Raw genomic sequence first — 22,640 nt, 5'->3', positions numbered from 1 at the left:
CAAGAAAAATGAGAAAAACACAGAAGAATGAACAAGAATGTTTTAAGATTCTAGTAATCACTTGTCTGGAGACATGGGGGAGAAAATGTAAGATAACAGAATTTTGGTACTGAATTGAAGAATGTAAGATGCAATCTCTCATTTTATAGACAAGGAAATTAAAGCACCGAGGCAACAAATGATTAGACCCATAGTCTTATAATGAAATAGCAGAAGTGGTTCAAGTCAGGGTTTTTACATCTTAACTTCTTTTCTAGGAGTGGTCAGTCCATATCAAGGTTGTGGGTGGGTAAAGGTAGACAAGACAGGGATCTATCATGTATTATTTATTGAGAAACTACTTTGATCCAGTCATTCATTATGTGTTAGGGACTTTATATACTGCATATAATTTAATCTTCAAAGAAATTCTTGGTAATATTCATTATCTCCATTTTATAAAAAATCAGATCAACTGGTCATATGTGTTATTCTATATTCTTTTCTTTGGCTTCACTCTCTCCCTCCCAAATATTTGTAGCTATCTCATTCTCTGGCACTCCAAAACCCATCACAGCCTTCTGCTAGTTTCTTACTATAGTGATTATTACCAAATCAATGCTAATGTCTCAATAAGACCCATTGAATCAAACCACTATCCTCACACCACTTGAAAATTTTTCATTTCATTCTGGCAAAATATCTTATAATCAAGGGGGAAAAATTTTGAACAAAAGCAATAACCTTAAAGACTGTCAATTTCACCTCAGTGTGAGTTAATTATCTTAGGTGCCTTGTAATTATTTTTCGAGATTAAGTTAACTAAGAAAATGTTTGTTTTTGTAACTAGAGGAAAGGTAAAAACTTTGAAGCAAGAAGTTCTTTTAGGAGGCAAAGAATGCCAAAGATGGGAATTATTATTAAAAAATTTTTTTTGCCTGGGGTTTTCCTTTCATAAAAGGGAAATAAAATCTATTATTTTTCCCTCCAATATCACATTACTCTCATCTCCCATATCTGACAATTTCATCTAATTGCACCAAAACTGCAATTCAGATTAAATGATGACCAAAATGGGCTTAGTTTATTATTAGACAGCTAGCATTATATATCTAATAAGTGTTTTAAGACTCATGAGTATTTGTTGAATTCAAATTTGTAAGTCAAGGACTATTCATAAATACAGTAAATCTGCCATTTATTTTTCGCTACATACTTAGAAAAAAGGAAAAGAATATTTGTATGTATGTTGCTAACACAGATCAAATGTACTTGTTTATTTATTTGGTACTGGGGATTTAACCCAGGGGTACTTTGCCCCAGAACTACATCCCCACCCCTTTTTTGTTTTTATTTTGAGACTTGGTCTCATTAAATTTTCGAGGCTGACCTTGAACTTGTGATCCTCCTGTCTTACCCTCCCAAGCTCCTGGAATTACATTTGTGCACCACTGCCCCTGGCTATAGATAGAATGTATAGAATAATATGCTGAACAAAAAAATGTGTAAGGAAGAATGGGGGTAACTGACTTAATCTCTATGTATGAATGATGACTGGGTTCTACTCATTATCAAGTTTATAAACAGATTCCAGACAAGTCCATTTTAAAATCAAAAGACAGAACATAACACAAACCAAAACTAAATCCTAATCCTGGTTCTCGTTTTTGATGAGCTTTCGTATGTTGTGATCTCCAGTCAAAATGAGAAATAATACTTCTCAGGACCTGTAAAAGATAATCTTATTAAAAATAAATTTGATAAATTACATATCAATCAAATAAGAGAATTCTGACCATTTTATCAAAGGGTACAACAGTTTTTAAAGTCATTATTAAATGTCTTTAATTATAATTTAAATAAACCAATTACCAGCTACATGAGTATCTATTATAGAGAAAATTAATGCAAATAAAATTAGTGATATTTGCACTACTGAAGTGGAGGGTTTCCAGGACAGACAACAGGGATAAAACACTATTCTGGAAATTTCATCAATAAACTCCTAGGACATCGGTGAAGAGGAAGCTGATGAAGGGAGAATAGTAATATGGATTTGATAACCTGATAACCAGTCCCTGTGATCCTCCCAGATATGCCTCTGGGAATCTTCCCATGGAGGATTCCATTTTCTAAGATGACTCACTCTATCTAACAAAATAAATCAGAATAAAACCATGTTCTATAATCAATTCTGTTGTTTATAGGCCTTCATACACGGTTCTAAGCCAGGAGCCAGCAAAATACAGCAGCTACCAGTTTTTTTGTTTGGTTAATTTTTTTTAAGCAGGGGGGGCAATATTAGGTCTCAAACCCAGGGGTGCTTACCCACTAAGCAACATCCACAGAAATTTTTAATTTTTATTTTGAGACAGAGTCTGGCTAAGTTGCTTAGGGCCTCACTAAATTATTGAGGCTGACCTTGAATTTAGTAATCCTCCTGCTTGGTATCTTCCAAAGTTGCATGGATTACAGGCATGCACCACACTGCTTCTGGCTGGTCACCAGTTTTTTAAGTAAAGCCCTATTGGAACATAGCCCCACCATAACCTCTATTGCTACTTTCACAGTAAAGCTATGTGATTGAAACAGACACCATAGGTCTACAAAGCCAAAGATAGTTACTATTTGTTCCTTTATAAAAAGTTTGCCAGATCTGTTCTAACTATTAATATACAACTTGTCTTAATATCTGAAATATACTCATATTTCTTCAAGGATATATTGAAAAAATACAATCAAGATACACAAATATTATTCCTTTGGAACCCATTTTTATATTCACTACAATTTAATGGACACAAAAGTAACCATTAGTATTAAAGTTATCAAACTGGAAACTATAATAAGGTTTAATTTAATTTAAACCATAATAAAGGTTTGAGTTCAGAGAAAACCTATAAATTGAAAGCAATTTATACTTTAAAGATTTTGATGGAAATATACCTACATAGTTTTAATAAGCTAGGTACTGAGAGAAAAGAGAAGCTGAACAATACACTAAAGTTTCTAGAACCTAAGTTTTTCAAAATATGTAAAAGAAACTGACCTCTTTATAAAGGATAATTTCAACTGATAAGTGTCACCTGCATTTAAGCTGACAGTATGACTGCCAAATATAGTAATTTAAATAGCCTTTTCAAAAATAACATACCTCCAACTATGACTTTAAAATAATACACTGTATGAAAACATTTTCTTTAAAGTTTTTATTAACTTTGTTTTGGAAGTAAAACATGATTTCTTTTGTCCTCATTGTATAGTCTTCACAGACCAAACCTATTCTTTACAGTCACATTACACATTAATTCACTGAATCTCAGGTCAAACCTAGAATTAAGGAACTGTTTTTTTTTTTTTTTAATTATCATTTTGTATAGGAAGAACCTGAGGTTCAGGAAGGTCAAGTAAAATTAGCCAAGATCACTCTACACTTAGGTAGTGGGATCAGAATTCTAATTCTCACATTTATTATTAAGAGTCCATGCTATTAACCATTTTGCTTTAGTTATACTGGTCTTTCAATTAATTTCCTATCTGATCATTAGGTTCCAGAACAAAGAAAAACACCCACAAAAATCAGACCAAATAACCTCATTCTACTATAATGTGTTTAAACATCATTGCACAAAAATCATTCTTCACAAACAGGTAAAATGGTCTGCTGAGAGACATTAAGGAATTATTTGTGGACTTAAAGTAATTTACAAGAAGTCAGTTTACATGGATTTTCAAGAAGACATGTTATATAAGTGCAAAGGTTTCTACAGCCAAGAACACCACCCACTATGTCCACTAACCTATTAATTACATAACAATGTTAAACATTTATTTAGAGAAATGGTCTAGTAGAAAAAAGAAACAGCACAAGATTTCAAGTTAGAATTGCTGAATTTGAATCTAGATAGCACAACTATCTTTGTGACCTTGGACAGGTTACAAACTTCTTATACCTTCTATTCATACCAGAAAACTGGGGGTTAATCTCACTGGATAATTTGGGGGTGATTTAAATAATATAATGTTTTGAAAGCCTCATGTCATAAAATATTGGTTTTATTGCTTAGGGCTGTCTTCGGAGAACAATGGTATTCCAAATAGGCAAAAGATAGCAACTTCAATTATCCATTTTGCAATTAAAGCACCACTACAATTAAATATTTCCAGACATTTCTTAGAAATATAAGGGGCCGGGGTTATGGTTCAGTGGTAGAGCGCTCCCCTGGCACGGGTGAGACCTTGGGTTTGATCCTCAGCACCACATAAAAATAAATAAGTGAAATAAAGGTATTGTGTCCAAGCACAACTAAAAAATAAATATATATTAAAAAAAAAAAGAAATATAAAGTGTCTTAGTTTTATGGGGATGCCAAAAAAGAGATAAAGGAATGCACATTTTATGATTTTTTTTTTTGTTTTGTTTTTCTAGATCCTTTCTTGGGAGAGATTGAGATATCTATTTTCTGATGTCAGAGTTAAAAGTAATTCTTAAAATACTCCAACTTCTGCCTTTAGAGCCCAATAACTTGTATATACAACAGCAATGATTCAATAGGATTATTGTAAATTCTAAAACTGGGAGGGCTTTTTCTGTTTTTTTTTTTTTTTCGTCAGACAGCTTTAAGCAACATATGGCAGTCTTGCAATGAATATATTAATAATATTTACGAAACTAAAACGCATCTAGCGACTGAAACATATTTAGAATCTATAAGACACGATAGTTAAGCTTCAAGGAAAGTTCTATGGTAGGTTTTTTTCTTTGACTTTTTCTTTAACGTATGCGACTTGGAAAGGCATCCCTCCAGATTACAAAACTACCGACATATTACATATTTAGTGACTTGAGCAAACTACACCATTTTCCTTTTCCAATGATTTTGGAGATACCCAAGATAAGACTACTCATATTCTAACACCTTCTAGTAAATATAATTGCAGAACGACGTGTATTTGATGAGTTCCTTCTTGGGCTGGGGGCATGGGCGGATTTGGAAAGTTTTCTCGAAGAGACATTACACTAGATCTGCAAAAAGCAAAGCAAAAGTGAACTCTGTTCACTTTGGGAAAAGGGTGGGATTCCTAGTTAGAATTATCTAGAGGGCTCCCGCGCCGAAGAAAGAGTCCGAAGGCAGGACTACCTCATTAGGGTCTAGGAGGTTAAGCGAAAGTGAAAACCCATAAAGCTTTCTGTCTGGCGGGGAGAGGAGTGGCAGGCCTGCAGGCACCGAAACTGCGGTAAGCAGGTAAGCAGGCCTGGCGCTAAGAGGTGGTCCTGTCATAGCTCGGCTTCCTACCCCTGTGATCCGCATCTGTTCTCGGCCCCCTTTCCAAACACGACGCCATCCATTCCCGCGCCCCACCACTACCCTGGTCTCCCTCTCACCCCGCAGCTTCTCCTAAACGCTGCGGCCATGTTGACTCGCGTTGTGGACCCTGGGACTGGAGCCGCCCGGCCGCCACTCAGAGTCTGTCAGACTCCAGGCACGCCCTGGGCCCATCTGGCCCCGCCCACCTGGCCTATCTGGTCCCGCCCACCCGTGAGGGGGCGTGGCCGGGGGCAGGTTTCGGCGGAGAAACGCCGAGCAGGGCTCTGAGAGAGTGGAGGGCACGGAAGGGTGGAGCTTGGCTACTGTCGCTAGAGCTGGTCCTGCGACCTTGACAGAGGGTTCTTCCTCGCTCTCACGTGGTCACCAGGAACGCAGCACTGCTGTCTGGTGCTTTGAGTTTTCTAATGTTGCGTCTTCTCGGGAGGATGCCAGGGCAGACCGCAGGGTACGGAGGGAGCCGGGGGGGCTGGACGCTGGGCTGGACCAGAATCCAGGCCAAAGGTCGCCGCGGGGTTCTGAAGAAGAGCTCTGCCGGCGATGGGCGGTGACCTTTATCTGAAAAGACTCTGTCAGACTGAAGTGTTCCTAAGCTTCAAAGTACATCTCACTCACAAAGGCTGGACCAAAGCGAAAGGTTTTCTGTGCTTGGCAAAATCTAAACAGGGGAAATTAATTGCTTCGATAAATTCGACCTTTCTGAATATTTCCAAAGCGATTTTCTTTTTTAATCATTATTTTAAATGCCTTTGTTTGTATTTATTTATTTTTATGTGAACCCAGGGCTTCGCATGAGCTAGGCGAGCGCTCTACCGCTGAGCTACAACCCCAGCCCCTCCAAAGCGATTTTCTACCCACTTATGAAAGAGTGTCCTTGGAAATGAGGGTGCAAGAGGAGCCTGTCTAAAGCTTATGGCTCAGCTGATGAATGTTGATTTCTGAAGAATCCTACGTGAAGTTCACTTTGTCCTCCACTGGTACCCCGCGCCTGAAACGGTAGCTAGAATGTCATAAAGCCAGGGGACTGTAAAGCTGGGTTTGGATACCTCTAAAAAGCTAACGGAAGCCCAAATGAAAGCCAGGACTAATTGTTTCAACTATTCCCCAGGATTTTTAAATGCTTTCATTCTAATTTAGGCTTTTCTCAGCTTGCCTGTAAATCTTGTTACTAATTTGCTAAACATTCTCTTTTGTCTACTAAAAGCCACCATATTAGGATGAGCAAAAAGTCTTTCTAAGCCAAGTCTGGTGGTGTCTATAATTCCAGCCACTTAGAGGCTGAGGCAGGAGGATCAGAAATTCCAGCTGTCCTCAGCAACTTAGACTCTGTCTCATAATAAAGAAGACTGAAGGTGTAGCTTAGTGGTAGAGAGTGCCTGAGTTCAATTCCCCAAATCACCCCTATCCCTTCAAAAAAGACTTTAGGTAGGTCGGGAACTAGAAGGAAATTCTCCTTCAAAGATTAGCCTGACAGCCTGAAGGCATCCTGCAGCTACCTATCTCCCTGGAACATCCTGCAGTTGGTTATCAGGATCATCAGACATCTTGCAGCTGGCAGTTTTACCGCCCACATCCAGCAATTGCAGAGACCTTCCCCATCCCTAGCATCTGAATACCCACCCAGCAATTGCTGATTAGAGAGCTTCCCCATCCCCAGCATATAAATACCCCTGTGTGAACAATAAAAGTTTGCAGCTCGATCAGAACTTTCGTCTTGCTGTCACCTTTCGTGTCTCTTGTCCCTTCATTCCTCTCCATCTAGGTTCCCTGCCCAGGTTGATGTGTCCTGCCGGACGGGACATTTGGCACCCAGTGTGGGGCTCAAGCCTTTGACTGAGGGGGAACGCCGTCCTCCGGGAAGACTTGGCCAAGCGGGAGCTTGAGATCGCCTCGGCAGACACGACCGAGAGACAGATCCGGGAGGAGAGCGAGGACGACGCAAGGTGAGTGACACACCATGGGACAAGCAGTTTCGTCACAGTCACATGAGTTGTTTTTGTCAGGCCTCAAGGAGGCCCTCAAGACACGGGGGGGGGGGGGGGCGTGTTAAGAAAAAGGACTTAAAATTATTTTCATACATAGGAGAATTGTGTCCATGGTTTCCCCTTGAAGGGACCATTGATGGTAAAAGATGGCTTAGAGTAGGAGAATACAAGAGGAAGTGAGGGGAAAGGGAAAAACAGTACAAGGGGGAGGAATGAATTACAGTAGAGGGCGTAGAGAGAGAAGAGGGGAGGGGAGGGGAGGGGGGATAGTAGAGGATAGGAAAGGCAGCAGAATACAACAGACATGAGTTTATCAATATGTAAAGCAATGAAGTGTAACTGATGTGATTCTGCAAGCTGTATACGGGGTAAAATGGGAGTTCATAACCCGCTTGAATCAAAATGTGAAATATGATATATCAAGAACTATGTAATGTTTTGAACAACCAACGGGGTAAAATTGGGAGTTCATAACCCACTTGAATCAAACTGTGAAATATGATGTATTAAGAACTATGTAATGTTTTGAACGACCAACAATAAAAAAAATAAAAATAAATGCAGGTAGCACCTGAAAGGAAAGTGACCACAAAAAAAAAAAAAAAAAGATTATTATGAATCCTTTGGCCCAGAAAAGGTGCCTGTTCCCACCTTTTCTTACTGGAACTTAATTAATGAACTTCTTAAAAGTTCACCCTTTGACAATGGTACCTTAAAACTTGTCAGGATTGGGGAAGAGGCTATGCATGCCCTTCAGTTAGTATAGACATAGACTCTTCCCAGTCTCTCCGGACCCTGGGAAACTTCCTGGTCCCCCTCAAAATCCCGCCCTTATAAATAAGGCTCCAATGGTTACCAACCGCCTTTATCCAGTTTTAAATCCTGGAGACACATTGACCCCTGGGGAGGAGGCTACCAGGGAGAAGGAAGCAGCTCCATACCATTCAGAAGACCTGCCACCTCTTGGGAATGTACTCATAAAGATGTGTAGGAATTTGCTACGCACAGTTATTTTTCCAATTTCTTATTAACATCAGAAAAGATGAACAAAAAATACAAAATCATCTGTATACCCATCACCTAGATTCAAATATATTACCATATTTATTTTATTTTTCACATTTGTGGATTTTTTAAAAAATCAGAACTCTTAAGTTTTACACAAGACACTCTACCTGTAAAAATACTTTAGTTATTAGCTCCTATAGGTTGTTTTTTGTCAGGGTCTGTAAACAAGTTAAGATGGCGCCTGGCATTTTGCCAGAGGGAGTGGTTTGTGAAGTAATGCCAGCGAGCCATTATGTGTGGAGATTACTTATAGGTTGACTGCTGTATCTAGTTTTGAAAGGGTAAAGTTTCTAAGCTGGAAAGCTTGAATTAAAATGTAAAAGATTAGGTATTATTAAGTTCCTCTGTTACACCCAGATTCCTGAGATAGTTAAGACTACTGGCCATTCAGCCTAGGGCCCTGTGCAGTTTGTCACAGGGCCGGAACCAATCAGTTTGAATGTGTATCCCACTTAGGAGTGACCAATCACCCCCGCCCAACCTGTTCCCGCCAATGAATGTGCCAATCACGTCTCAGAGTTGTTGTTCAATTTTCCCGCCTCATGATGATTTGTTCTGATGTATGCAAAGCCCACCGCCCTCTCCAGAAAGTGTACTTAAGCTCGGCTTGACCTCTGCTCTGGGCTCTGGGCTGCTCTCCCTTCTTGAGTAAGCACGGAGCCCCAGCGCGCTGGAATGGATCCCCAATAAATCCCCTTTTGCCAATTGCATGGAGCCAGTCTCCTGTGTCTCTTTCTTGCTCCGCCGGACCCTAACAGTTTATGTTAATTAAGATAAGCTGTGTGGAATGTATATACACCCCTCCTATCCTACAATAAAGGGCTCCCACTCCTGCTGCATCAATGTGCCACAGTCTGCCTGGGCACAAGATCAGGAGCCACTCACAGCCTTGTAGATTCAAACAGCAATTCTTTATTCCCTAACTCACACAGGCCCTCTAAGTTCCACGTTCTTCCGCAAAATTCAAGTACTCCATCAGGCTGTAATCAGCAGGATACGCCCTATTCTCTGCAGGGTACACCTTAAACCTGGAACCACCCTAAACCCAAGGAGCGGGATACTCCCTAAACCTGGATCCGCCCTAATCCAGGAGGATCCTCCCTAAACCCGGATCCACCCTGGTCCTTGAGCAGGGTCACCTTTCTCAAACATACATGCAATGTCACTGCGAATGTCCAAGGCAAGTCCATTTCCACGAGTCCTCCCTCTAAGCAACATGGGGTATGCTGGCAAGGAAATTTTGATGCGTCATTCCTACTTGGCAATGGCTCTCAGCATCAATGTACACAAGTTGCTCATCACCCCCCCCCCCACCCGGACTGGGGCAGTTTTTCTGTGAAGATCTTTATCACTGCTATGAAAATAATTATTCTCTACTGTCTATATGTAGATTTCTCCAATTGTTGGCAAAATGACATTTGTATTTGTTTTGAATCATGATCCTATGAATGATTGCACATTGCAATTAGATTTTAACTTTCTTTGGTCTTTTTAAATCTAAAACATTTAATCTAATCAATGTCCTCTTAATAATACTAATTTGTTTTCATTGAGAACAAGCTAGGTGTCCTGAACAATGCCCTAATTTTGAGTTGTCTGTATTTTTTTTTTTTTGCCTCTAAATCTTGTGTTTCCTTTAAACTGCAAGTTACTAGAGGCTTGAGTGCTTCAGATTAAACATTTGGAAACGATATTTCATAAATCATATTGTGCAATTCATGTATTGCATCACTATTAGAGTCATTTAATGTCAGTTTTTTTCCACTGTTAATAAGTTTGATCCTTGTATTAAAGTAGTGACACAGTTATTACTGTGGTTAAGGTTTTTTTTTTTCCCTTTGCAAGCAAAATAACCTATAAGGTGACATTTAACATCATGCCAAACAATCTTTCTCTTAAATTTTTCCCAGTGGTAGAGATTGTTATGCTCGAATTCAGGACCCCCAAAGACCACCAGAGACCCAAGATCGATGTAAGCAGCAAAGAAGTGTTTATTGCGAGCTAGCTAGGTCCTCCGCGTGCACACACAGCAACTAGTGATTCTGAGAGGCCTTGAGCCCAGGGTTTGCAGCATTTTTATACATTTTTTTGGAGAGGGCAGAGACTTCACATACATCATAGCAAATCATTACACACCGAGGGAAAATCAAATAACAACTCTAAAACATGATTAGCACATTCACTGGCGGGAACAAGTTGGGTAGGGGTGATTGGTCAGAACAAAAGGGGTATTGGTTTGAACTGATTGGTTTGAGCCAAGAGGGGTGTATGTGCTGAACTACATGGTTTCCCAAATGTTATCAACCACCATAAACTACTGGGAGGGTCATCTGGCATCCCAGGTATTTCCCTGTCTCATGCTGATTGGTGGCTGCTAGGGGGTTGCTATGGATCCCCACCTAGCCTGACTGAGTCAGGGACACCTGGGGCAACAGATCTCTCCTGTTATTTGTAGATAAACAACTTAGCAGGGTGGGAATGTGCTTAGGAGTGCTCTGTGGGTTTTTCCAAGGACAAAAGTCATGTCCCTTTCTTGGCTTTGCTGTGAGATAGAGGCTGGTTTTTCAAGATTAAATCATCTCTCAGTAAATACCATATCAATAATTGGGCACTGTTCCATAAAACTTTTATTACATTTTTAGGTGAAATAATTAAAACATCCTAGTGTTCTTACTTGCCATCTCTACCTAACCCATGGGAATAAATAACATGCCACCTGTAGTTCTTTAGCTTAGCCTTCTTACCTTGGTGTCTCTGAATATTCAAACTTAAGGTGTAACTGAGATGACTTTGGAGTTAAATGTACTATTTTATATGTATGCATAAATTCCTGAGAAGATTCTCACAATGGTAGGAAAGTAAGAGTTTGGTAGGTATGATGAAGGAAGTACTTGAAAGTTTTCTTCTGATTTTGCCTAGGAAATATAATTATTAGCAGAGATTAAGGAAATTTGGAGAAAGTATAAAATTTTGTGTTAAGTATGAACTATTTTCTCTTCTCACTACTTGCGAAGTGAGGGTGTTAGAGGGTGAGGTTCAATACTTTGGCATGTCTGAGGTGTTTGAAAAGTTAATGGAATTAGAATATTGGTGAAAAAATGAGCTTAAAAGGCAGAGTATAGTCATTAGGTAGAGAAGTGTAGTTACAATAAGACCACGTCTAGGTTATTATCATTGAGTTAGTAGTTGAAGTAGAGAACAAGATTATTGCAGGAAAGGAAGTCAGACAACAGAGGGGCCAGATTATTGGAAGGGTCATCTTTGTGGATATTAAAATAATGAAGAATGATGTCAGTAGTTTGAAGGAAAGTGACTATGAACTAAATGAAAAGGTCTTTATAGCATCCATATCTTTTTTCTCTCTCAGATAAAAGGGAAAAATTGTAGAATTATAAAGCTGATGTATTTGATGGAAAACAGCAGCATTAGCCCTTTTGGTACCCTTCCCCACCTCCCCCCAGTCCGTTTACAAATAGTACTCTGTGTTCCCTAGCAATAGTTATAGAGTTATTATTTACTAAGCACATTATTATCCTTGGTAAATTATGTTCTTATAAAAATGGTTTCATAGAAAAGGAGTTGGTAGTCACACCTGCCAAGTCTCTGCTATTGCTTAAGGCCCTGTCAGCCTTGGCAATGAAAAATCAAGTTCACATTCAGTGACACTTCTATTTATAAAGTAAAAGTCGTACTTAAAAATTGTTGATTCTACTTTAAGAACTGATTTAGCTCTTTGGCTCAGATTCCAGGAATTAATCCTTACTGATATATTTTTCTCTTAAAGATATCTTTTACCCTGTACCAGGTACAGGGGTGCATGCCTATAATCCTAACTACTCAGGAGGCTTAGACAGGAAGACTGCAAGTTGGAGGTCAGACTGGGCAACTTGGGGGTGGCATTCTTCTAGGGGTTAGGGGCTTGGCTTAGTGGTGGAAGAGAGTGTGCCTAGCATGCATGAGGCTCTGGTTCTATTCCCAGCACCTGTGGGGGGTTTGTGGGAGGGACTTCTTTCTCTTACATGTGTGAAAGATTAATCTATATATTCAGTTTTAGATGGGACTCATGTATGATCATCCTAGAACCACAGATTGATTTTTTTAACTTGATAGCTTCAGAAAGTTGAAATTATCAGTTTTCCTGAATAAGATCATAGTATAAACTCAGATATTAGTTTGAACCACATAGGCAAAGGAGCTGAGATTCACCAAAGCATAAAACCAGACTTTATTGTCTAGTATAATTCCTTAAGCCAGAAAACAGAGAAACAAGTAAGGGGCAAAAGTAGGATCTCTTGGGTTCTGGGAACTGATGGAAGAGTAAAGAGAATGCTTATAAGGTGAAATCTTATTTAACCTGCCTAGTAAATACTACCTTCATGGGGAATGATCCTTCAGGAGACAAGGAGTAAAGCATAAACTAGAACAAGAAGGAAGGGACTATACCTGGAAAGATTTTAAAAGAAACTGAGACTATCTCATACCAAACAACAACAGTTATACAATTCATATTCAGGCCAAAAGTCAGAGTAGCATGGCTATATAAAGTGCTAACCAACAAGAGGGCCATGGGTTATGTGTAGGTCACCTGGTTCAGAACCTGATTTCAACATGAAATTAGTCTAATAGAGATATCAAGCACAGGCTGCTGTCCTCACACCAGTTTCTATAGGAATTAGCCCCTGCTATTTGGGCCAATGTATGCACAGTCTGATCTAAGGGAAATCAATTCATGAGCTGATTAAAAATTTCCAGTGGCCTGGCACAAAAAAAGATAAATTTAGCTAATCATATTACCTGTTTTGGAAATTGAGTCAACGAAGCAGAGGTATTGATTGGTTCATGGGCAACTAAAAGCCCAGAGCCCCTACTGCTCATGTGCAAGCTAAAGTTATAAGGAAACAAAAGCTATGAGTACTGAAGGCCACTAGCTAGAAAGAAGAAAACAAAGTAAATGAGTGAAGAAAAACAGAATTACTGGAGAAAGGGGTTGGGGGAACCTTACATCTTCAAACAGAGCTCATTAAATTCATTTTTTCCAAAACCTGGCTTCCAGTTTAAATTGTCATTAGGCCCTATTATATTTTCCTAGAGTATATTTATCCATCTATCTATCCATCCATATATATATATTTATGCATATATATTTATTTATATACACACATATATATAAATATGGAAGTGATTTATGTATACATATATGCATTCTCTAGTTACTGGGTCCTTGACTTTCAGGAGATTCTCAAAATAATCTTTAAGAACTGCTGCTCTATTTTATTTGCCTCCTGCACATGAATGCACATCCATGCCCAACAAGAAGCACTGGAAGTTAAATGCTCATTTGAGTTAGATTAGACTAATTCTACCAAACCAATTTCCAAAGTCATGTCTTCAAAGAATTGGCTTTTTACAACCTTAATTCTTGTGACTTTTCTGTTTTCTGAATTAAGTTTGTATACAGGCTTTGGGGTTGGTCCAATAGGTATTGATATTCTGATTCTATACCCTTTAACCATGTTCTTTGGCAAATTCTTTAACCTTTAGGAGTCTTTGATTCTATGACTTTTAATATTCTTATGGATATAATTGAGACATATGTGTCTAGTGTGACCACTAGATCACAAAAAAATATTTTCAACTCTTTTTTTTTGGGGGGGGGGGAGGTGGTAACTGAGAATTGAACCCAGGGGCACTTTACAACTGAGCTACATCCTTAGTCTTTTTTTTTTTTTGAGACACAAATTTGCTAAGTTGATGGGGTCTCAGTAAGTTGCTAAGACTGGCCTCAAGCTTTCAATCCTTCTGCTTTGGCCTCCCAAGGTGCTAGTTACAGATAGGCAAGCACACTACCACCAAGCTACATTGCTGGATGGCCCTGTTTATTTTATTTTGAGGCAGTGTATAGAATTCTGAGCCTATGCACACCAAACCATGAATCCTCTAGTATAGTCCCTCCCTCCATTTTAAAGAGTAGTATTTCCAATGTTTCTAAGGCTGACTTATGTTAGTTTCTATTGTACCCAGCCTCCAGGTTGTATATCATGCAAGACTATATTTGGGGGTACCTCTTGGGATATACAGCTTTCATCCATTGGCATATGATTGTACACACGATATTGGATTTTGACAGTATTTTGCAACTTAGAATATAATGTGGGACATTAAACCCTTCTGAAAATTTTAATAGTTTAAGTTTAAAATAACATTAATTTTATCTTTTTTTTTTACCAGAGCTTTTTGAAAAAATATTTAGGCAAGCAAGTAATTTCCTGTTTTAAAGGGGAAATCTTAAATAATTTCTTAAGTATTTTATTTGTAAAGTGAGTTACTCTATCACTGAAGAGTATTGAATGTATTCCTTCTGTGAGGAAAATAAAACACAAAAATATTTTTATTGTAACAATTAGAGGCCTTATCTTTTGGCAAGAGAAAATATAATCCATCCAGAAAATGATAGGCCTTAAAATCTTTAAATGTAGGCACCTAAATGCTGTTCATTTCTAAATGTTTAGATGGTCCATAGGATGTTCAGAGGTTTATCCTACCTTAACAGTTGTTTCTGGGTTATAATTATAAAAAAGGCAGAATTTTGTCACTGGTTGAGCCTGTCAGGTAAAATGTTCTCACTAATATTTTTGTTACATTTAGAGCAATTCATCCTGCCATTGTAAGTGCTCTCACATGGCGGGGGAACAAAAGTTTCTACTGGTTGATTTGGACATCACCAAGTTGCTTTCTTCAAAATGCTGAAGTCTACTTTGATATCCATGAGATAATTTTGAGGTAACAATATCTTTTTCTCTTCTATAGAGGCAGAATATTTGTTATATCTGAAAAAGTCTTTCTGAGTTCATTATCAGATAGAATAACTAACTATCTTTTAGGTGCTAATAATAGTTAAATCAGTATAGGTTTTTGATTTTACAGAATATTTACATCCTTCATCTTAAAATATTATCTTATGTGTGGATTTCAACTATATTTGACAGATTTTCTTTTGTATGTTGGAGTGACTCTTGGTAAGTCATTAATTCATTTTCCATTTTTGTGTCAAACTCCTACCAAAATAAAAAAAAATCTTAGAGGTATATTTACTAGCATAGATGTTAACTATGAAAACTTTAACAAATTGGCATATTCATGTTAGAGCTTTCAAGTTGGCAATCTGAGTAAAATAAACTATGTTATAAAGAAGTATCAATAACAGAATTTTCAGAAGGTCCAGCATATCCTGTATAACATATATCTTTCTAAGTTGTGAGCCATCAACAAAATGGGGGAGTATAAGTAGAGTTAGGATATTGCATGCTTAGATTTTTGAGTAACTGTTCGTCATGGGATTTACATATATCAAGAATGGAAATAAGGTTGCTGGATTTAGATTTGACTGGAGTTTGACAGTTGTAAGGAAAACAGACAATAAAATAATTTCATAAGCAATAATGTGGCTGGCCAAGAATTGAGTACTGTTTTGGGGTTGAAAAGGTTTCTGTTCCACAAGACTCAGAGTAAAAGGCTGATATAGAACAATGTTGTGGAGATTTCAACTGAACTACTTGCCTCACAAAAGCATATACACAAGGCAAATTATTCTCAGCTACAGGGTAAAGAGAAATTCAAAGGTAGACAGTGTGCTCATTATGAGTTCTTGGGTTTTGAAGCAGCACCCCTAAAGTACAGCCACACTTTTAGCTATAGTGTTAGCATTGATTGGGGATGCTCAAAATCAAGAGTTATATGTTTGGCACCAAATACTTTTTTGCTATCTTGCTCCCAAGGAAGAGTTACTGGGCCATATGTTTTTTCAGTATTCACAGTGGTTAAACTAATTAAAATTTGACAAAACATATTGAATTATTTTAATATCCCACCTTTCATAGGGCAAAAGTACAAATTTTAGTGCTATGTTACTATTTGGGAGGCATGAATGATAGCTGGGTATAAAGGACATTTTAACAATTTTATTATTTTGAATTTATGACCTGAATTTAGTGAAAGCAATATGAAAAGAATCAAAAGAAGAGTTGTCATTTTAATAAGATTTGGGTATAGTTCATACATGCCTAAAGACAAGAAATAATTAGTCTTGGTTCAGAACAGATATTCTCAACTTTTTTGATTCATGGACCCTTGTGGCAGTTTGATGAAGGCTTCATCATTTATATCAAAAATGTATTTTAATGCATAGACAAAAATGCATTGAGTTTCAAAGAAAATCAATTATATTGAAATATACTTCTAGAATTTGGCAGTTGTTTTCTATATATGGTCTTATGGCATTCTATAATTTCCTGAAATAAGGATTCTTATTTCTGATATCATTTACTTTTTTACAAGGTTATTTAAAATTTGTAGTGTTTCACGAATAATCATCCATGAACATATTTGTACAACATATTGCATGTGCATGCCTTTCCTTCATAATATAGTGTGAGAAAAAGAAAGAGAATAAAAAGAGCAAAATAAAATAAATAACCTCTGCTGCTGAACTAATATACAGGGCTGAATGTTAAATCAGATTTACCCAAATTGGAGTTTTACACAGAGTTATTGTTTGGATCTAGAATGTCCTTCAAAGGCTCATGTGTTGAAGGCTTGGTCTCCAAATGCAGCAATGTTCAGAGGTAGGGCTTTTGGGAAGTGATTTGATTATGAGGACGCTGACTTCATCAGTAGATTAATCTATTGAGAAAGTCATAGTTAAATGGATTGTTGGCTGCTGGGGAAACTGTAGAAGATACGACCTAGCTGCAATAAATTAGTTCATAGGGGTATACCCATGAGGATCGTATCACGTCCACAGCCCCTTCCTCTCTTGTGCTTCCAGGATGCCATGAGGTGAGCAGCTTGGATTGAAACCTCTGAAAGCTTGAGCCAAAATAAATATTCCTTTAAGTTGTTGTAAGTTGTCAGGTGTTTTTGTCCCTGTTAAATAAAATTGGCTAACATCATCAATATCAAACTTAATTAAATAATTTCAAGGTTGCAGACGTTCAGAAGAAGCAGAGAGATTCTGTGGCATTGGATATGGCTCACTGGGTCTTTTAGCTCCTGACATGCATCTCTGCCTCACAATAGATGAGGTCTGTGGGGTTTGTCAAAGAAGGTGTTTGGATTATGCAACTTCACCTTTTATACCTATTGTTACATAGCTTTGAAGAGATTCCAAACAGTTATGTAGTTTTTTATGCAAATGACATATTTTGGGGTGACAATTTGTAGCGTGATCACCTTTCTTGTAAAGAATGGAACATTAGCCCCTTTCAGATCAAATACCTTACATGATTTAATCATTATGTTAACATTGTAGAGTGTACTTAGAAACATGGATAGTGTAGGTCATTCACTTGATGTGACTCCTTAATGAAATTAAGAGACACAGCAAACATGACATATCTGAGTCTTTGAAGACATAACATGGCAAACTTTTTCATAGTAGATATTTTTTATAAGTAAGAATACACTTCAAAATAACAATTAAGGGCTAGAAGTTAGCTCAGTGGTAGAGCACTTGCCTAACATGCACAAGGCCCTGTAAATCAGTAACATAGTCATTTGTTGTTGTTATCAAGTATTGTGTACTATTCATAATTGTATGTGCAATACTTTTATATGACTGGCAGCACACTAGGTTTGTTTACATCAGCATTGCCAGCAACATCTGAGTAATGTGTTAAGCTACAACATTACAATAGCTATAGTGTCACTAGGTGATAGGATTTTTCCAGCTTCATTATAATTTTATGGAATCACCATTATAGATGAGTCCCTCATTGACAGAAGCCTTGCTATGTCATCATGACTGTACTTAAAAACCTAATTGTTTGACAAACACTTTGTAGGCATAGACTGTGGCAGGCTGTACTATCAATTGCTTCTCCAAAGACTTGACAACTCAGGTTTCCAAGGGGTCATACCCTGTTAGCCTTGGAACTATTCTTTGGAAGCCTTGCCTACCAATATAGGCATGGCCCATAAGTAGCAAAGTGCCTTGCCTGTCATTGAGGATCTAGGTTGTGTTGGATGCCATTTCTTCTGAGAACTAGTTCTAGAAAGTACACCTCAGACTTTATAATTAGACTATTTTTCATGAATGCCTACTTCCATCCTAACTGAGCAACTAGACTAATAATTTTGTAACTCATCATGTGGTTAATGTATGTCGTCTATTGAGTATGTTCCTTGTGAGATTTTTTTTATGTTATTCCCTTCATCTTTAAGCATCATAAGCCTAAGAAAAACAACGTGTTTGGTATAAAGCAATATAAAGTATGACTTGTGAAATCATACTTTGATTGTCTCCTTAATGTAACCATGTAAAAGAACTGTACAGGTTATGTGATATTCTCCAAGAAGGAATGCCTGACAGAGCCTGATTCTATTTAGACTGCAGAGATCCAATCTCCACCACCCCTTTTTGAAGGAAGTGAATGGAAGGCAGACTGCCTGCCTTAATATCTTTCTACTAATCGTAGAATTCAGCAAGATACATGATTTTCATTTTACAATCTATCCATAATAAAATTTTATTCTAAATAGCAAATATAAATAATAGTTAAAGAATTACCTCTATTATCTGATGTGTTATAGCTTTTCTGGCATATCCATATAGCCTGAACACCTACTTGTGTTTTAAGAGGTCCTGCTGCCTTATGGAGTAAGATGAGATTTCTCATTTGAACTGTCCAGACTTGCCAATGTTAAATGGATGATGGAGTTGATGTTGTCATTTAATCAAAAAGGAATTATAGATTGGGATTTCTGGGTCACTACTGTGAAAACATGCAATGTCTTCCTTTTGATGCTGAACAAATGACAGTAGTAGAGTTATCCAAGAGTTTTCCAGCTACATTGCAGGAGCATCTGTTGACAAGAAGACTTCAATCACATTTGCTACAGCTTGGAGTATAATAATGATTGTAATTTCAAAATAGCATAAGCCTAAAAGATATTTCAACCTCTGCAATAATTGTAATGTGTTATAAAATATCTATGTAATTTCTGTTTGAGATAAAGTCACAAGTAATACTAATATATTAAAGTATTATTTATTGATTGATTTGCTTGCTCATAATTCTCTAATTAAACTTTAATTAGATGTTGATGAAAATAAGCATGTATTTTTTTCCTATTAAAATTCAGGATCCCCTGAACTCTATGCAGATTCCTTGAAACCTCTGGTTTAGAGTGACAGGATTCAGGACATATGTCCTGAAAATATGTGCAACACCTGTACTGATGTTTGCTTACATCAGATGTTTAAAATGATGCTTCAACCATCTTTTGAAATGTTTGCTCTTAAGAGTTTCAGACAATACCACAAATCAAAATAGCATGTAATTGAAGCTTAGTTGTTTTATTAATGATAATTCTTTTTTTTTTCAGTACTGGTGATCGAACCTAGGGTCTTATGCCTACCAGATAAATGTTCTACCACTGACCCATATCCCCAACCCCATGGATGATAATTCTAATAGGTATTTATTGAACTCTTGCTGTGTGACAAGCACTGTTCAAAACGTCTGTTACATTTAAATAAGGTATTCTTCACAACAATTCTGCAAAGTAAATGTCATCAAACTCAAAGCAATTACAAAATTTGTTCACGGTCATACAGTTATTGAATAGCAGTACTGCATTTCAGCTTCAGGCAGTATGACTTCAGATTAATTTCTCAAAATCACTATATATGTCAAGTGAATCAATCAATGATTCACTGTATTTTTCCATAGATAATCCTTATCTCTCTACTCATATTTTCCAGTTTTGAAACATCAACTGATTTTGTCAAGTAGAAAAAGCTTTAAGATGAACACATTAAATTTTTGTCAAATTTAAATATAGCTAACATACACAGTGTTTATTCTATGCCAAGGACTGCTCTAAGGACCCATTCATTTGCCTTATGCTTCCTGAATATTATTCCTATTTTCGAGTTATTAAATCAGTCCTTTATTGTTTTCATGATATATTTTAATTTCTGATTTGTAGTAGACAAATACATAAGCAAGTTTTGTTTATATTTTAATTATGGGAGGAAAATAATCGAGGCTTATTACAAGGGAGTGTTTGTGTCTCCAAAAAAATTCATGTTTGAAACACTAATCTAAATGAGAGTATCAAAAGGTGGGGACTTTGGGATACAAATCCTCATGAATGGATCAGTATCCTTATAAGAAGAGGAAACTCATTCTCTTTTTACCATGTGAGCAGACAGGAGGAGTCAACTGTACAACTTGGAAGAGGACTTATACCAGAAACCAACCATGCTGGCACCCTAATCTTATACATTCTAGTCTCCATAACTGTGAGAAATAAATCTTTGTTTGTTTGTTTAACACATCTCTAGTAAATATTTTTTTGTCAGTCTAATGTGTCTATGCCACTCCTCTACAAAAGGAAATCATTGATCTAAGAAAATAGAAAGGCTATTGAAAGAATAAAGAGACAGATTGAAAAGCCTTTATCTTAGTTTATCCATGGCACTCAGTACTGCTAACCATTCTTTTCTTTTCAAATTGATCTTTTCATTAGCTTTCACATTATTATTCTTTACTTGTTCTCCACCTTCTCCTACACTAATGTTTCCAAGTCTCCTTCCTTCACTTCTTCGTTTCTATGTTGCCTTTTAAATATTGGTGAATTGTAATGTACACCATGCTTTACATTGGGCTCTCTAGAAATGAAGAATTGTATGCAGATTGTTTATTGAGGAAAGTCCTTGAGAGACACACCTTTAAGAAAAAGGGAAGACAATGTTGGGAAAAAGCAGCTGACCCTCAATACATTTGGAACTGGGACCTCATCCAGCTTTAAAGAAAGCTCTGGAGCTGGAATTGAAGCAAGAGAATGGTATTTGTTTATCTGAATCAGGGAGTAATTGGCCACAGATCAACAACTGGGTGAGGCTGTTTCCTGCAGCCAAAGCAATTTCACATGAGGGGCATAACTGAGATCCATCAGAAGCCAGAATTCCTAACAGCTAGTGTACAGGTGCATGGGCCTTAAAGAGGGAATCTGATGGAGCACCACAGTACCAAATACATATTCTAAGCCTTTCCTCTTATATACTTCCTTGTTTCTCTCTCTGAAATGTAAAGTCAAGATTATATCTCTAATTTTAATACCTATTTTGGCTTATTTATATTTGTAGGAAAATGTTAAAACTTTGTTGCATAAAAGAAAAGAACCTTTGTATCTTAACTCCAGGTGATTTCTCCATTTCATCTTTCTCATATTTCTCTTCTATATCATGCTCTTTCATATCACCATGGTTGTCTGTCATCTGATCTCTCTGTATGCATATCCAGTGTCTTGGATTTCCATGATTATTATCATATGATATTATTACTCAAATGTAACGTTAGGTGGAATTCCCAAATCTGCTTGTCAAATCAAGTAATTTTTCTTGTGTGATTCCTGAACAAACCTCTTTTACAATATAATCCTAATAAAGGGTTAGGGCCCTATATAGCCTCATTTCTGCTTGGAGTTACATATTAGGAAACACAATATGATAATAAAATGACTAAAAGATAAATTTTAATCTTTCATTTATCTGCAAGAAAATTGTTAGGAATTCAATATATAATCCATATTAATGGACTGTTAAATCCTATTCCCTATTTTCAATTGATCTTTTATTTCCTTCCAAATTCTCTGCTTCCCTCTCTCCATAAAAGAAGTTTTCTTTCCCAATTTTCTTACCTCAGTGGCGGAAAAATCCATAAAAATACCTGTTTTTTTTTCACTTTCTCATAGTTTCTGTCATCCATACTACCTTTTTCTCTTCTTTTCCTTCCCTCCTTTTTAAAAGCAGTTTTGTTAAATCTATCTATAAGAGATTCGTAATAAGGAATTGAGTTACAACATTATGGAGACTGCAGAGTCTTTAAGTCTGTAATTACCAAGTTTAAGACCCAGGAAAGCTACTGTTATAGCTCCAGTCTGAGTCTGAATGAGTTCAAAGGCTGACATTTCAACTTAAACAGTTTGGAAGAATTTTCTTTTACACATGGGAGGACAGTCTTTTTAAAGGTTCTACCCAGCTCTTAATTGAGTGGATGAGGTCCACACACATAAATAGGGCAATCTGCTTTATTCATCTACCAATGTTAATCTTACCCAGAAAATCCTCACAGACGCTTAGAATGACATTTGACTAAATGTCTGGTCACCCCATGACCCAGTGAAATTGCATATAAAATTCACCATCACAATTGGCAATATGTATATATGTAATACTAAAATTAATATTCTTGATTCAATACTATTATACAATAAT

General features: G+C 37.1%; 1 protein-coding gene and 1 long non-coding RNA gene across 3 annotated transcripts in view; one reads left to right on the top strand and one right to left on the bottom strand.

The window, feature by feature from the left end:
* The window catches only part of Acadm (acyl-CoA dehydrogenase medium chain), a 35,776-nt gene extending 30,304 nt beyond the window's left edge, over positions 1-5,472 (bottom strand). Inside the window, exons 1-2 of the mRNA XM_026409908.2 lie at positions 5,366-5,472; positions 1,616-1,706 (exon numbers count right to left, since the gene is read on the bottom strand). Coding sequence (XP_026265693.2) covers positions 1,616-1,706; positions 5,366-5,395 — 121 coding nt within the window. The 5' untranslated portion in view covers positions 5,396-5,472. The remainder of the gene's footprint in view (positions 1-1,615; positions 1,707-5,365) is intronic.
* A 131-nt stretch (positions 5,473-5,603) lies between these two features.
* Positions 5,604-20,295, top strand: LOC113197480 (uncharacterized). Of its 2 annotated transcripts, none has more exons than XR_003302704.2 (4): positions 5,604-5,754; positions 6,090-7,249; positions 15,005-15,139; positions 19,742-20,295. It is a non-coding gene; the product is annotated as an uncharacterized LOC113197480 (long non-coding RNA). The 2 variants fall into 2 exon arrangements; XR_013342178.1 differs by lacking the exon at positions 5,604-5,754 and adding an exon at positions 5,847-5,943.
* The last annotated feature ends 2,345 nt before the right edge of the window (positions 20,296-22,640 follow it).

The sequence above is a fragment of the Urocitellus parryii genome, chromosome 11, assembly GCF_045843805.1.
Source record: "Urocitellus parryii isolate mUroPar1 chromosome 11, mUroPar1.hap1, whole genome shotgun sequence".
Classification (NCBI taxonomy): domain Eukaryota; kingdom Metazoa; phylum Chordata; class Mammalia; order Rodentia; family Sciuridae; genus Urocitellus; species Urocitellus parryii.
This window is presented reverse-complemented; position numbering and strand designations above follow the sequence as displayed.